Genomic DNA, 16,942 nt, shown 5'->3' on the forward strand with positions numbered 1-16,942 from the left:
ACAATGGTTTAAAATTGAAATTATTTAAAGTATTGGCATAAATAAAAAGTTAATTATAACTTAGTTTTTATAATCTAAAAAACGTAATTAATTAGTCCATGTAAAATTGTTTAATACTTATGTTAATATGTTTCTAAATTCGTTACTAACATAATTCTTTCATCAATCTCATGTTATTTAATAGTTTGTTTTACTATTTGGATTTATAAATCAACTTTGATCAATTAGAGATAGTAAGCTAATAATTTTCAAAAAAAAAATTACTAACCAAGGGAGACATCAAGTATTTCTTGGACATCAATGAAGTTCCAACAAAAAACAACAGCTCTTTGTGAGTTCAGGACCATAAGGACAAATGAGCACCATCAATAATCATGCTCAAAGGGAGCTCCATGCACTTGATCTCTTGCTTCTCATCATCATTTGGCAACCACTTTCGAAAGGGTTAAAAGTTTTAAGTCATTTTCAACAAATGATTTTGCACTTGATCCCTGCCTTCTTCTCATAAATTCCGCAGCGCCGGCCGTGTAGCAACAAAGAAAAATGAGACCTTTTTGTTGACACTTGGCTTACAAAGACAATCTCGAGGACGTACGTATTATACAAGAATATATATCAATAACAAGGAATTAGCATCTTTCCTATATTTCAACGGCAAAATTATCTTCGAATCAATGTATATTAGAAGTAAGAATAAAAATTTAATCCAATATGATAATTAGAAGGTAAAGTATGCTTCATCTCTTCATTTTTTAAGTTCGAATCTTGGATATATAGCTCGTATAAAAAATTATTAATTTTTTTAATACACAAGGTTAATATGAATGTGATGCATAATATCTTTAACATTGTTTAAAAATAAATTAATCTCAATTACGGTATAAACAAATTGGAAAATATCTTTTTTGAAAGAAAAAAATACACGAGTCTTGAGACAACACGTTATAAGAGCATGTCTCGAGAACAAGAAATAGCAACTTAACCACCATACAGCCATAAGCCATAGCTCCAAAATGAAGAAAGCACAGCTAGTTCTAGTCCCTTCTCCTGGAATTGGCCACCTTGTATCCACCATCGAGTTTGCCAAACGCTTGCTTGATCAAGATGAAAGTTTCTTAATCACAGTTCTTGTCATCAAAGCTCCGTTTGCTCTTGACGTAGACACCTTCAATCAATCACTCACTACCATCGATACTCGAATATCCTACATCACTCTTCCTCAAGTAACCCCACCTGATGATCAAGACCCTTTTAGGTCCCCTGAAAACTATTTTTCTATTTTCCTCGAGAGACATAAGCCTCATGTAAAAGATGCTATCCTTAACCATGTTATGTCCAAAAAGTCATCAGTACCGGTTGTTGGTTTGGTTGTTGACTTGTTTTGTTCTTCAATGATTGATGTTGCTAAGGAACTTGGGATCCCTTCTTATGTTTACATCTCTTCTAGTGCAGGCTTTCTTGGTCTCATGCGTCATCTTCCAACAAGGAAGGATCAGGTTGGGATTGAGTTCAAGGAAACTGACCCTGACTTGATTGTTCCCTGTTTTTTCAACCCTGTGCCTGCTAGGGTTATGCCATCAGTGTTGTTGAACAAGGATGGTGGGTACATCTGCTTTGAAAACCATGCGAGAAGATTTAAAGATACTAAATGTTTTATCGTCAATACATTTACTGAGCTTGAATCCCATGCAGTCAGCTCTTTTTTGGGTGGAGATACACCACCAGTATATACAGTGGGGCCACTACTAAATGTCAATGGCCAGAGTTTGATGGAATCAAATCTGGATGATCAACATGGTAAGATCATGAAATGGCTTGATGACCAACCAGAAAAATCAGTTGTGTTCTTGTGCTTTGGAAGTATAGGGCGTTTTAGTGAGGCTCAAGTGAAAGAAATTGCACTTGGGCTGGAACAAAGTGGACATAGATTCTTATGTTCCATTCGTAAGCCACCACCGGAAGGACAATTTGCAATGCCTAGTGATTACATGAACTTTGAAGAGGTCTTGCCAGACGGGTTCTTGGAAAGAACAAAACATATTGGCATGGTATGTGGATGGGCTCCCCAAATACAAGTCCTAGCCCACAGAGCTGTGGGAGGATTTGTATCACACTGTGGATGGAACTCGATTTTGGAAAGCTTATGGTATGGTGTACCTGTTGTGACATGGCCAATGTATGCCGAGCAACAACTTAATGCATTTCAAACGGTGAATGATTTGGGATTAGCCATAGAAATGACATTAGATTATAGGATGGATTCTAATGAACTTGTTGTGGCTGATAGGATAGCCAAGTCTGTAAAATCATTGATGGAGGAACGGAGCACCGTGAGAAACAAGGTTAAAGCAGTGAGTGAAGCTAGCAGGAAAGCTGTGGTGGAGGGTGGATCTTCATTTGCTGCATTTGGAGACTTGATTGAAATCATGCTATCTTGAAGATTTTTCTACCATTTAAACTCTATGAACCATTTAATATATGTTTTTTTAGCATGCCCACCATGGATTTTAATTAAGTTCCTCAAACAATGTGTATCAATTTCGACAATAATTGCATCGACTATTGTTGTGCTTTGTAGTATTTAATCGTTTTCTTTTTTATTATTGATTGTGGAATATTATGATCTTGGGATAGCTTCCCTTTAATAGTTTATAATGATTTATCTAAAGTTGTGTTTGGTATGAGGTGAAAAATTAAGAGAAGAAATATTAAGAGGATAAGATTTAAGATTATATTTAGTTCGGAATTAAAAATTGCAGATTAAATACTAAGAGATTGTGTTAAAAATTAGTGCTATGCATGTGTGTTAATTAGGTCATCAAGTGGCCATAAAGTGGTCAAGAATAGGTGCGATCTTAGAGCATAAAAAAGAGTGCAGGACTTGGCTCGAGGACTAGAAATCTAACCCCATGTTTTCTACCACCGAGATAGTTAACAGATATTACATTATCAGCCTTCGTCATAGTTTCAAGTTTCTTTAATAAATAAAACGGAAAAAGATTTCTATTAGTTTTCTATTTTATTAATTAGCGATAGGTAATGGAGGGTGATGATGCAGGCAGCAGAAGAGGACACGTGGTGATTGAAATGACGTGGAGAGTAGGGTCCATAAGAAGGGTAGGGTCCGCCATGTGTATTTTGTAATTTGATGATGTTGGAGTTGCTTTTTTCTGTTTATATGTTGAACTAAGTAATATTATATATATATAGTGAGAGAGGGAGAGAGAAAGTAGAACCGATCCACCAGCAGCCACCGGCCATCGCTTCAAAATGAAGAAGGCACAGCTAGTTCTTGTCCCTTCACCTGGGATTGGCCATCTTGTTCCCGCTATCGAATTTGCCAAGCGCTTACTTGATCAAGATGACAGTTTCCTAATAACAGTTCTTGTCATCATCAGAGCACCATTTGGTCCTGACACAGATACCTCCAATCAATCAGTGCTCACCACCATCGATACTCGAATACAATACATCACTCTTCCTACAGTAACCCCACCTGATTTAGATCCTTTGAGGTCCCCTGAAAACTATGTTACCAGTTTCATGGAGGCTCATAAACCCCTTGTAAAAGATGCTGTGGTCAACCATGTCATGTCCAACAAGTCATCAGTACCGGTTGTTGGTTTGGTTGTTGACCTGTTCTGTGCTTCAATGATTGATGTTGCTAATGAACTTGGGATTTCTTCTTATGTTTACTTCGCTTCTAGTGCTGCTTTTCTTGGTCTCTTGCTCTATCTTCCTACTAGGCAAGAACATGTTGGGATTGAGTTTAAAGAAACTGATCCTGACTTGGTTGTTTCCTGTTTTGCCAATCCTGTGCCTGCTAGGGTTTTGCCATCAGTCTTGTTGAACAAGGATGGGGGGTACACCTGCTTTGAAAACCTTGGAAGAAGATTCAGAGAGGCTAAGGGTATCGTAGTCAATTCCTATGTAGAGTTGGAATCCCATGCAGTCAGTTCATTCTTGGGTGGAGGTACACCCCCAGTTTACACAGTGGGGCCGCTGCTTAATGTCAACGGGCACAGTCTGATGGGGTCAAATTCGGATCGACATGGTAAGATCATGGACTGGCTTGACGATCAACCAGAAAAATCAGTGGTGTTCTTGTGCTTTGGAAGTATAGGGCGTTTTAGGGAAGCCCAGGTGAAAGAGATTGCACTTGGGCTGGAACAAAGTGGCCACAGATTCTTATGGTCCATCCGTAAGCCACCACCTGAAGGGCATTTTGCTTTACCTAGCGATTACAGTAATTTCGAAGAGGTCTTGCCAGATGGGTTCCTGGAAAGGACAAAAAATATTGGCATGGTCTGTGGATGGGCTCCACAAATGCAAGTCTTAGCTCATAAAGCCATAAAAGGGTTTGTTTCACATTGTGGATGGAACTCGATCTTGGAGAGCTTGTGGCATGGAGTCCCCATTGTGACATGGCCAATGCATGCTGAGCAGCAAATTAATGCGTTTCAAATGGTGGAGGATTTAGGGATAGCTGTAGAGATGACATTAGATTATAGGATGCGTTCTGACAATCTTTTGCTGGCCGATAAGATAGCAAGGTCTGTGAAAAGCGCAATGGAGGATGATGGTGAAGTGAGAAATAAGGTCAAAGCAATGAGTGAAGCTAGCAGGAAAGCTGTGATGGAGGGTGGGTCTTCCTTTGCTGCTCTTGGAGATTTGATCAAGGATATGCTATCTTGAAGGATTTTCTTCAATGTATCAATTATTAAAGTGTTTACAACATCTAAAAGTCAAAGCACTTATAATTAAGCATCTAATTCTCTCTTTAATTAAAGATGATAATAAATGCGCCATTCTCGTTGTGCTTTTTAGTACTTAATTGTTATCTTCTTTTTCTTTTTTTTTTTTTTTAGTTTGATGTGGGTGTCCGAGTCAGCTTGCGCGCATCTAGCTCGACTAATCCCACGGGCCCTGAAGTTAACGACCATGTAAGTCTCCAGTGGCCACCTGAGACCAAAAAGCGAGTAAATCTCTTGATCTCAAACTCTTATCACTAAACCACCATCTAAATAGTTTAACCTAAATAGTTTAATTGTTATCTTTTATTATTATTGCTTGTGGAATATAATCTTGGTGCGTGTGATGGTTTTGCTTAATGTTCATTAGGGTCTTGGGCATCCCATTAATTATAACTAAACACTTCTTGTAACACATCATAGGTATCGATCAGTGATTTTTTCAATCAAGAGTGTAACAAGTTGTTTTTAAAAATTATTTTTATTTAAAAATATATTAAAATAATATTTTTTATATCAGTCAAAGATGAAATTGAGAATTCCAGTATTTATTTAAGTTTTGCTGGTCCTGTCAACTTTGACGCCAAGCCTGATGTAACTATGTAAGAGCTTCTTAGCTTTTCTTTACATAAGGTATTTTTTTATATAAAAAATTATAATAATTATTTGGAAAATAATACTTAGATAAAAAAAAAAGTATCTTGGGTGTTTTTCCTATAGTTTTAGTATTTTTATTTTGTGAGGATTTCGATTTATAACAAATTCCATCTGAGCTAATGCCCCGGGAGTTGATTTAGCATAAACTATATATAAACTATGATGATCACTGGTGCTCCTCTTTTTCCCCCAAGAATCATAATAAATAGCATAGTTTTTTTAACAGTAATCCATAGCATAATGAAACTCTGCTAGTTTACATTTTGACAAGAGAATCAACCATTTATTTGAGCTTTAAAAGAATAAGTGCTACAAATACAATTGATTATTCTAGTTTATAGAACAACTGCACAAGGAATTCAGATTAGCTGTGGAATAAATTCAATAATTCAATCGCTATAAATCTCTCAAATAGTTGTAGGATCTTTCTTCTTTTTCTTGAAACGTTTAGTGGCAGATTTCAGCGCTTGCTCCAAGCCTGAACATATATAGCATTCATTTAATGACAATTAACTCAATTCTTTAAATATTCACTTTTTTCTCAATAATCCTTGGTTTCATAGAAATTTTCCTAGATGGGTCTAATTTTTTTCTAGCAATGAAAACATTTCATTTTGAATTGAAGAACAGTATAAGATAATTTGGATCCCAGATAAAAGAGGACTCAGATTTACCGTGGTAGCAAAGGGAACACAAGAAGCCTTGATTGGAGATGGAGAGAACTCAGAGACCTTAACCTTATGCTGCCTTGACTTCAAATTACAAAGGCTAAGATTGAAGGGGGTAGTGCTGATGATAGCCATCTTCTTCTTCTTCATCATCTTCTTGATGCTGGAGCTCAGTTTCTTGGGAGTACTCCTATCCCTCTAGAGAGAGAAAACCTCTTCACTACACTCAGAGCTACTCTTCTCCGCACATAAAAATACTACTTTTCATCTTCTTGATTCTTTACGTATTTGTTACATGTGAAAAATCTTAAATATTAATTTAAGCATCAGAAAATTTCTTGTTAGGGATTTATTTTGTAGGATCAACATAGCCCCAGAACTAATTAGGAAAATCCATTTCATGTGTGGAGTTTTTCTACCACTTTATCACTTCCCATTCTTATAGATTTGTTGCTGCAATTTGGAGTCGAAGTCCTCACATGCAAGTCTTTATGGGTGCAGTTCCAATACAAATATGAGATCCACGCATTTTGTCTTTTCGAACAAAGCTACCCGACAGAGACATGAAAGCTGAAAAATACTAATGTCATAAAAATTGCATCTCATTTAGTATAGAGAAATTCCAAGGACCGTCAGTAATTAGATATTTATCAAAAGAGAGCCCATAGTTTGGGTAAAGCCCAATTGAAATGGTACATGGGGGCTCAAGAAGCAAATCAGATCCAAGCCCACAAATCTGTTCAAGGGCTTGAGTTTTAGAAGTCCATACATGTTTTTTCTTCCCTTCATCCTTTAAAGCTCCGTTTTTGTAATGTGGTTCAATTCACTTTTCAAAATGTTCTTCTAATATATGTTTTTCACTTAAAAATATCAACCTAATGCTTTAAAAAAAATTTCAATGATTTCAATGTATTAATATAAAATAATAAAAATAAAAATATTATTTTAATATATTTTTAATTGAAGATCAAGATTGAAGATGCCTTTCAGATACTAAAAGATCATTTTAAAATAAAAAAGATGAGGCTCCTAAGAGACATGCATGTACTGGAAAATATAAAGAATATAATAGGAGATGTCAAGTCTTGTGAGAGTAAAATGTTGCAAAAATCTAACAAGTTGATGATAAAGGATTGGATCAGATAACATGATATATCATCTATGATTATTAATGATATTCCATATACTATTGAAGTGGCAATTGGTTTAGCATCACCAAATCCATATTTATGCAAAAGAGATAATAGGTACCTTGTCTGAGTAATGGTGAGTGTTGTGTCCTCCCTAGCAATTTAAAAGCCAAGAAAATAATGATCAACTCGAGATTTTTAATGCTAAACATAAAAGACAGATGAGATATAAATATATGGATATGTGAAGGAGAGTACCTAGTAAGGAGTAAGGAGGATGTCATCAACATTGATCAATAAAAGGAATATGTCTAAACCTTGCCTTTGATATAACGAAAATTAATCAATTACGTGTTGTTTTCAATTTAGTTTTTTATTTTAGATTTTTTTAATTAAATCATTAATTGTTCATCAAACTTTAATATATATGTAATTAAGCTATTTGACCAAATTAACTCTTTAAAATTATAATTTGACTCCCTGACTTTAATTTTTTCCTATTAAAATCTAAATTTACTTCAAAAATCATTTTTTTTCTTGCAATTAAATCATTAATAAAATTAATTAAACCTTCCAAAATTCTCATTGAATCCTCACCTATCTAAATTTGTATTCTTTACCCTAAATAAAAATGTTTTCATCAATAGGGCCTTTTGTCAATCAGAATTGAGTTTTTTTAATTTTATACATTTTGGCCCTCTAACTTTTGTACTTGTCACTTTTTGTCCTTCACCACCAACTTGGACATTCTTCTAGACTTCTTTCATGTATATCATCTCGTATTTTGGATTTTTTTTGTATTTTTTTCTCTTTCTTTTCTTGATTTTTCATGAGATCAAAAGTGGGTAACAACATATTAAATCCCATGCGGCCTGGCGGTTCGACTAAGTAACTCATTGGTCTAAAGTTTAGTTGGAGTTGGGTTTCTTTTCAAACTATTTTGAAGTTGACATAATAATTCAGTGACTCGACAAGTTAACACGTGACCCAATTGACTCAACTAAACCTGATCACTTGATTGAGTCAATTTAAAGGAATTTTTTAATTTTTTTTATCCAAAACAATATTGTTTCAATTTTTTCTTAAAATATGTTTACCCAAAACAAAGTTTGAATTCTTTTTAAATAAAACATCCTTTTAGAATAAATCCGGATTAATCCACTTACCCATGAGTTGCCTCAACAAACTTGCATCCCGAACCTAGCCGAGTCTGATAATATGTCTTTAAATTCTATTCTCTTCTTTATAATACCACTGCCCCCTGTCAATCCTAGTGTTGGACTTTGCTAGCTACCTTGTTGAAGGGAAATGGAATTGGAACTTGAATAAATGCACCAAACCCAATTCTATTGCTCAGTTTGACTAAGAAACCATTGGCAGCTGACCAGTCACGGATACGTCGCACTTGACATAGTCACCAAATCCTTTGGATTTCAGATATTTCATTGTCTTTGGTCTCCTTTCTAGCTCTTTTATTAAGAGAAAATTCTTTCAGATTACCCGGGCCGCCGGGCAACGCCTAATACGGAGCATGACCACTCTTATCTAGGAATCAGCTTCAAAATTCCACGTTAAAAAATTCTATTCTACACCTTCCAATTTGAACTATCAAACTGATCAATATTATGCATCTTTCCTTGAAGCCTAAGCGTAAAGAACCTCCCTCGTAGCTTCCTAGCTAGGCATTGATCTCTTCCGGTAGTCACATGTTTGTTTGAATGGTTTGCGTGCCCAGATTTCTAGTCAAAGAAGCCTAGCTAATCCCACAAGCTAATTAACACTATAAATATTACCTGCATGGATTCCCCCTCTATCCCCCATTATCTCACACTCTTCCTTCATCAACAAAGCATCAGTTCATCTCCCTCGTTACTTGACATGGCAAGCATGCTCAAATCTCTCAGCTTCTTTGTCATTCTTTTGATTGTGAACTCCCTTTTCTTCATGGAGACAACTGAAGCCCGTCCCTTCAACACCATGAAGTCAAGAAACTCTGCTGCTAGCAGAGCTATTGAGAGTTTCTTTGATGGTCTATCACTTGGAGAAATCAAGCAGTCAGGCCCAACTCCTGGCGTAGGAAATGGTTTTACCAACAGTAAAACACTTGGAGGAATTAAGGACGGTCCTAGTCCTTGCTGTGGAAACAAGTATACCACCGGCACTCATCATTGACTCGTGTTTTGGCACCACAAATGTTGAAGTCATTCTTCTGTAACTTAATGATATATGTTCATTTTTCATTACAGATTATTTATTTTTTCGTCATGTAATACAATTATTATAAAATTAGAGTTAGTAAAAGGTCAAATCAATTAATAAGGTTGAGAATTTATACAGTGCTTTTTTAATAAATAATTCCTATTTGTTGGTTTCCGATTCAATTCAGACAATTTATTGGTTTTTGTTTCTCCATTTTCTTTTTTTTTTCTTTTTTGAACGATGGTGTCGCCAATTTAGATTTGTTGATTATGCAATACAGTGCACTTTACTTTTTGTGATAATTTTACTGACTTTGGATGAATTGAAAGCTTAGTTATTAAACCTGGTTTCATCTTTGAGGATAATTAAAAAAAATTAAGGTTCAGAATTTAATTTAATTTAGGTTTTAAATTGAATTAAAAAAAAATATTGATTTCACTAATTGACTCAGTCATGTTTTTTGTAATTTAATAACTCGGTAAAACATGCTCCAAATATAATCGTGTTAATTTCAATAATTAACAAAAACAAAAAAACACTGTTTTTACTAAAATAATAGATCCTAGTTGATCCGGTAACTCACAAGTTGAACAACAATCCAATACTTCATGTCTTTTTCCAAAGTTGATAATTATGATGATATCCTGTCGATCATTCATAAAATTATAGCTCCATCGATAAAATCTACTTGGTTAACAATATGAGCTTTTGTGTCATCGGAGATATCATAGGTTTGGTTTTCGATCTCAGAGGCCCCATATTCGGTTACTGGATGAACCGACCAATCATTTGGATATGCCGAAGATGGACGCCTTGGCTGATGCGCTGGATGAATTCACTGGAGCTGTACTTGTCTGTCATGAATCTAGGTTGATCTCACGTGTCTGTAATGATGAAGAAGAGTGAAATTTTGGTGGTGGAAGATGGAACTCTAGCTGTTTTTCCTGTAACATTTGAGGAGCACAAAGAGGAGCTTCAAAGCGACATTAAGGCTGAGGTTGTACCTATGAAACTTCTTGTTCTGTCGCTAAACTATAGTTTCTTGCTGGGTTATGTACATCGGAAAGTGTTGTCTAGTTCTAACATACTAGCAATAGAAAACCATAATATTTTGTCTGATTATAAATTTAAAATTTTTTAAGTGATTCTGTAAACCTAGTTCCACAAGAGATTTGGCTTGCTATAACTAGCCAAATCTCAAAAGACTCTCAAATTGTACTTTGAAGATGTTATTAGAGTCAATTTTGTTATTTTTTCTTGATTTTTCTCCAGCACTCATCAGACTTTAGTTTAGAAAAAAAATTACGACTTAAAGTTCTGCTGTGATAACCTTATTTCAGCCATTACTCTGTCTTTCTATCCTTGCTACAATCGTTTTTGTGCTTTCGCCAGAATCAATTATATTATCATAAACTGTCCTGATTATTTGAATGACAAGAACTTCTTTATCTTCATGCATGATTATTAGGGTTGCATGGAATATACTAGGAACCTTGGTCTCCAACCTTTCAGCTTGCTAAAGGAAAGATCATCCTTGATGATGGCAGTGCAGTTCGTACTCAACTGTTCTGTAGAATATTAGAATCTCAGCATGGCCAGGCAGGGCAGGTGAGTTGATCATTTACAAACTGCAGAACAAAGTAGAATGTAATTAAATCAACCTCACCATCTCTGTTGATTTTGATCTATGTTATTAGAAATTAAAAATAATCCTTAAACTGCATTTTATATAGCACACTACTGCTCATAATGGTTTGCCTGATAGCTACCTCCTCCACACTACTCTGATCAGGAAGCTTGGGCACCAACCAGATCTTCAATTCTCTAAACCCGATGCAACAAGAAGTTTTTGAGCCATTACGATGTATAGGCAAAGACATTACTACTTGGCTATGGAGATTTCGAGCATTTTTGTGCTGCTGTTTGTTTATTCTTTCACTTAGTTTCTATACGGTATATATATTCATATGACAGAATTCAAGCAAAGCAACATTCGTATGACATTTATATATACCTCATCCCTTGAATAGACAGTCCATCTAGGTTTACCTTATTGATTGTGTACTCTGTCATTGAAAATACTTTATGGTTGTCGTGATTTTTTCCCTGAATTTCCATGTGTTTATGTTGAAATTTTGATGTTTCCATTACATTCCTCTGGCTGTCCAACTCCATTACAGGAATTGCTGCTCCTGATTGTATAATCAGCTTATCGTCTCCAACATTTGGCCTCTTGGGAGCTGCTGTGCTATTGTAAGGTAGCTTTTCTTAACAGAAACTAATTGGACTATCTTTCTTAGAGGAGAATGACATAAATGTTGTCCTTCCAAATGGTCTGATACGCAGCACACCATTCCCACATTTATGTTCTTGACAATGATACTTGGATAAGTATGGACCAGAATTCTGAAACTGGCCTCGTCCTGATAAGGTGCTTTTTTCTTCTTTTTTTTCTGATTCACGTGGGGTGTCCGGGCCAGCTTGCGCGCACCACGACTATTCCCCACGGTCCACTGGACATCCTGCAAGCCCAGGGGCAGGTTAGGCACCGCGGGGGTGACAGGCGTACACATAGAGGGTCGAACCCGGGACGGGAGCGGAACAAGTCACACGATTGACCACAGCAACTAGATCCTCAAGTGTGATAAGGTGCATTCTTTTTCCATGCTGCACGATCAACTATGTCCAGATTGAAATTGATGTGCCCTGCAGTGGTGAAATCTTGCTCAATTACATTAGTTGTTGCTATCCAATTTTTAATCCATGTTTTTGTTAAATTTTTTAAAAAAATCAAAAATAGCAAAAAAACAATGAAAACTCCTAAAAAATACATTTTGATATATTTGTATTATTTTTAGCATTTTCAACATTATTTCAGAAAAATTTAAATTTTCAAAGGTATTTTGAACGCGTTCAACTTATAACATGTAAATTTTATAATCACTGATTTTTTTTATTAAGTCAACGTTGATATTGTTCGCTTTTAAAAATACAAACAAAAAGAGAAAATCAAAATTAAAAAAAAAAGAAAAGGAAAGGAAAGGAAAAGTTGAGGGACCATTGTGATTTTGGCCAAGCCACACTTCTCCTATAAATGCCACGCTACAGTAAAAAAAAATTCATGAACGGGAGAAAAACTTGAGAGGCACGGGGGCGGAGAAAATTTGACAGGGAAAAGAGCAGCCAAGAAAAACCCCTAAACCTAAACCCATTTGATCTTTCGGCCGCCCCCCTCTCTAAAAAAAAAAAACCAGAGAACACCAACAGGCCACATTTATTTTTTTGAAGGTAGAGAGGGTCAAAACCAGAGACGACCCCCACGTTCCGTCGACCCTCTCTACGAATCTCCATCCAGGGCCGCCCCTCCCTTTAGTAAAAAACAAAAGCTTTCTTTCCCCTGCGGTCATCTCCCAAAAGCCAACGCCCTGTTCACCAGACTCTCCCTCACAGCTGGCCTATCTTCCCCATCTCCAGAGAACCAAAGCTACGGCAAAACCCCCGCCTCTCCTCATTTTTTTTCTTCACCCGAAGACCACGCCCAGACCGATCTTCTCCGACCCGTCATCTTCCCTTGTGAACACTGTCCCATCTACTTTTCCTCAGCCAAAACCAAGACTTCCCCTTTGCTAAAACAAAACCAAGGCAGCCACCACTTCTCCCCTCACCCTCTCTTCCTCTCCGCTGCTAACAGCAGCTCAGTGTGGGGAAGATGAAGCAATAAGAAGGGAGGCCAGAGGATAGTGAAGAAGGGGCAGAAAACCGAAGCTTGGATGGGCGCCGGTCTCACAACCATGGCAGCGGTGGACAACACCGCCGTGGCAGAAATGAAATGGGAGGAGTGAAGTTGCCGATCCGGCCATCCACACGCCTGGTCTGTTGGCGGCGCGTGCAACGCCCGGCTCCAGATTTGGCAGATCTGAAGGAAGAGAAGCCGGACTGAAAACAAAGAAAGAAAAGCTGCAACAGACTTGCTTGCTGCGTTTTTGGTTGTTTTGCAGGTTACGGCGTTGTCGCCGCCGGCGAGGAAAGTGAAGAGGGGAGGAAGCCGTTTCGGATCTCCCCTGTAGCCGGTCTTTTCGCGGTGGCGCGTGGACCAGACGCGCCGCACTGCTTCCACAGTTCCTGAGGGCCTCCTCTGCAGTTCCTGGACTCTTTAGGGACCTTTTTGTAATTTTTACATGTTTGAATATGTATTTAAATTTCTGTTAAATGTTTTTAGTTTATGTTATGTTGTAAAAATTGTAACAGAAAAACATAGTAAAAAGTGATGTGGAAGTGTGTGTTTGTATTTTTATTATTTATGTTGTTGAATTATAAAAATAAAAAAGAAAAAAAATTAATTGTTTAATTTGAATATGATTAAATATCTCAAGGATAAATAAAATTATGTTATATTTTTCATGAAAGTGTAAGAGTATATTTCTATACATATTAGGGGATTTAATAACTGAATTTAATTAATATTTTAAATTTTCAAATCATATTAAATTACAAAGCAGCTTATAGGTAGAATGTTAATATTTTTTCTAGCTACAATTAATTTTTTATTCTTGAATTTCTAACAACGACTAGTAAATTTAGGTTTTTGATTTTTAAAGAACAAATTCAGAAAAAAAAATGAAAACTTTCAAAGAACAAATCCAGCAAAAAAAAAGAAAAATCACTGAATCGCCGTGCAGAGACGTGCGACATTAGTAATCAATCTGTTTAGCCAAATGCATGTTTCAAGGCACTAGCATCTGATCGTATGCATCTACCTTTTCAAATTCAGTGAACATAACTGGAAATTCCTGACGTATCGACTTCCTTCCTGTGAAAATATATATATATATATATATATATTACCTTGGATCAAAATGTAATCAACTAAATGCTACAAACTCTACAAGGCATCTTTTAGAAGGGTGTTTTTAAAAAAAAGGCCTCATTTCAAGTATCCCCAAGTTGGTAATTATTTTTGGGTCCCCATTAAAAAAAAAATTGTTGGAAGAAAACCAAAAAATATATATAACAATGAGAAGAGCACACAAGGGTGCTCAGAAAATGGTCAAAGATTGGTTAAGAAAGTTCAAAAATACAAAAATTAAAATTTAACAACATATATTTGACTAATGAAAGCTTTATTGACAAAGAAAATTCAATTTGAGGAAGAAAAGTATAAAATTAGATGTTTAAGGACTCAATTAGATTTTGTTGAAAGATTAATTGAGTTTATGAAGGGTTTGATTGCAAGAAAAAATTGATTTTTAAGTCAATTTAGGTTTTAATTAGAAGAAATTAAAGTTTGGGGGTCGAATTATAATTTTTAAGAGTTAATTTGGTAAAATCATGGGCTTAATTACATAAATATTGAAGTTTGATGGGCAATTAGAAACTTGATCGAAGAAATCCAAAACCAAGGACCAAACTGGAAAACACACATAAATATAAGGGTTGAAAATGACCGAATCAGGGGCCAAATTGAAGAAATTAAAAGTTTATTAATCAATTGAGGGTCAAAATACACAAATTCAAAACCAAAGACAAAAATAGAAAAGGCAGCCAAATTCAGGGTTGACATTTGGATTTGGTAGGGATGCCATTGAATTGATTCTTAAAATCAAAATCTCAATTGATGACTTGACTGAATAAATCAAAAATTAAGAACTAATTTGAAAATAGACACATTTTAATTTTGGCGCCTTTTTTTTAATGAAACGGCACGCTTTATACAAAACGATGTCGTTTCATTCACTGTTAATTAAAAAAAAAGCTCAAAATGATGTCGTTTTGACGACACTGTACATCGTCTTCTTCCCTTGGATGCGGTGCAGGAAGGGGAAGAATGTTTTTTTTCTCTCCTTACAACGTCTCTCTCTCTCTCTCTCCCACTTGTCCAAAAAACATCGACACAACCCACACCCATGGCCTACCACTAGACAAAAAAAAAAGGATAAGCCTTGCGGGTGGCTGCCTAGTGGTCGCCCAACCACCCTACCCCTTCGTTGCAATTAGATAGGGGTAGGGTGATTCTCTCCCTCTTTTTCCCTTATAAATACTCCCTTACCGGGAGGTGAGAGGGGAGGGGACGACAAAAGAGAGACAAAAAATAGAGGAAATAGAGCAAAATCAGAAAAAAAAAAATAAAGGAGAACATAGAAAGAAAAAAGAAAGGAAAGGGAAGAGAAGAAACATAAGAGAAAGAAGAGAAAATAGAGAGAAAAAAAGGAAGACGAACTCCTTGGCCTCTCACCATCTTTTTTCCCTCCACTAGTTATGTTGCAGCATATGTGAGCCATCGTTGTTATGCATCATCACCACCACAACGTTGCAGGACTGTGAGCCACCATTAATGTCAGTAACGACATTTCAATGCCACCGTCAAGTCAGCTTTCCGCTTTTCCTCCTCCTTTTCTTCTTTTTTTATCTACTTCCCATCTCCATTGTTCCGCTAGTGATTAGTAAAGTGAATTATAATTCACTCTCCACTGTTTCTAGGCCGGACCAATGTTGGCCCGAACCAAAATGATTGGGCCAGGTCTGTCCTGATTTTCCCTTAAGACAAAGCTTGTTGAGCTGACATCGGCCCAACCCCTATTTTGGGTTGATCTTGGTCCAATCTTTTGTTTAGGCCGAATCTCGACCCAATCAAGGTGGGCTCAGCCCACATAATTGGGTCAGTTCATCCCTATTTGTTATATTATATATTTATAATAATGTATAATATTTTATTATATATTAAATAAAAAATAAAAAATGAAAAAAAATCAAAATCCTTTTTAAAAAATTATTATTTTCTTGCGGATTTTTCTATCTTTTTTTATTAATATTGGTTTATATTTTTATACTGTAAAGATATAAATCCAGTATTAAAATACCTTATTTTCTCCAAAATGTTGCAATATATATATATATATATATATATATATATATATATATATATATATATATATATATATATATAAACAATAAAAAAAGTATTGTTTTCATGCATATGACCAAGTCTCTTAAAAATAAAAATAAATTCATATTGTATTTTCATACAAAACAAAATTAAAAAATATGTATTAGCATGTATTTTGAGCTTTAATAACCAGTTTATTAAAATCATGAGAACTAGGTCCATATTTCTAAAATACCAAAAAAATATTTTGTTTTCTTTTATTATTTAGGATTACAAACTTATACGTAAGATGTATTCTTGATATTAAATAAAAGATAGTTCTTTTTTTTTATTTGACATTAAAATGGTTAGGTTTTTACCTAATAAGATAATGATCTCCTTAATAAGGAGGAATTTTTTAAAATCTTAGACAGACCAACAATTAGAAAACACGACAATACCTTAGCTTATATAAGACAATTAAACAATACTACTTACCTCGGGTAAGGTGTATTAGGAATGTTAATATATTTTTTTTATGCAATCAATTCCGTGTCAAATCTCTATGACTAGTTAAAATTTCTAATAATTAAAATATTAGATAACGACTATTATTCTCTTTTTATACTAATAAAAATCAAGAATTTATTTTCTTGTACATTTCACTTTACCCTT

General features: G+C 35.4%; 2 protein-coding genes across 2 annotated transcripts; both read left to right on the forward strand.

Moving 5' to 3' along the window:
• The first annotated feature begins 1,013 nt into the window (after positions 1 to 1,013).
• LOC133676699 (anthocyanidin 3-O-glucosyltransferase 2-like) lies at positions 1,014 to 2,492 on the forward strand. Its single transcript, XM_062098420.1, has one exon. The coding sequence runs from the start codon at positions 1,014 to 1,016 to the stop codon at positions 2,436 to 2,438; it is 1,425 nt and encodes a 474-aa protein (XP_061954404.1). The 3' UTR covers positions 2,439 to 2,492.
• A 704-nt stretch (positions 2,493 to 3,196) lies between these two features.
• LOC133676905 (anthocyanidin 3-O-glucosyltransferase 2-like) lies at positions 3,197 to 4,834 on the forward strand. Its single transcript, XM_062098700.1, has one exon. It carries the CDS (start codon positions 3,271 to 3,273, stop codon positions 4,693 to 4,695), a length of 1,425 nt encoding a protein of 474 aa, XP_061954684.1. The 5' UTR covers positions 3,197 to 3,270; the 3' UTR covers positions 4,696 to 4,834.
• Positions 4,835 to 16,942: the final 12,108 nt, after the last annotated feature.

The sequence above is a fragment of the Populus nigra genome, chromosome 17 (genome assembly GCF_951802175.1).
Source record: "Populus nigra chromosome 17, ddPopNigr1.1, whole genome shotgun sequence".
NCBI lineage: Eukaryota > Viridiplantae > Streptophyta > Magnoliopsida > Malpighiales > Salicaceae > Populus > Populus nigra.

Coding starts and splice junctions, on each gene's coding strand:
- LOC133676699 (XM_062098420.1), top strand. CDS start 1,014: ATGAAGAAAGCACAGCTAGTTCTAGTCCCTTCTCCTGGAATTGGCCAC.
- LOC133676905 (XM_062098700.1), top strand. CDS start 3,271: ATGAAGAAGGCACAGCTAGTTCTTGTCCCTTCACCTGGGATTGGCCAT.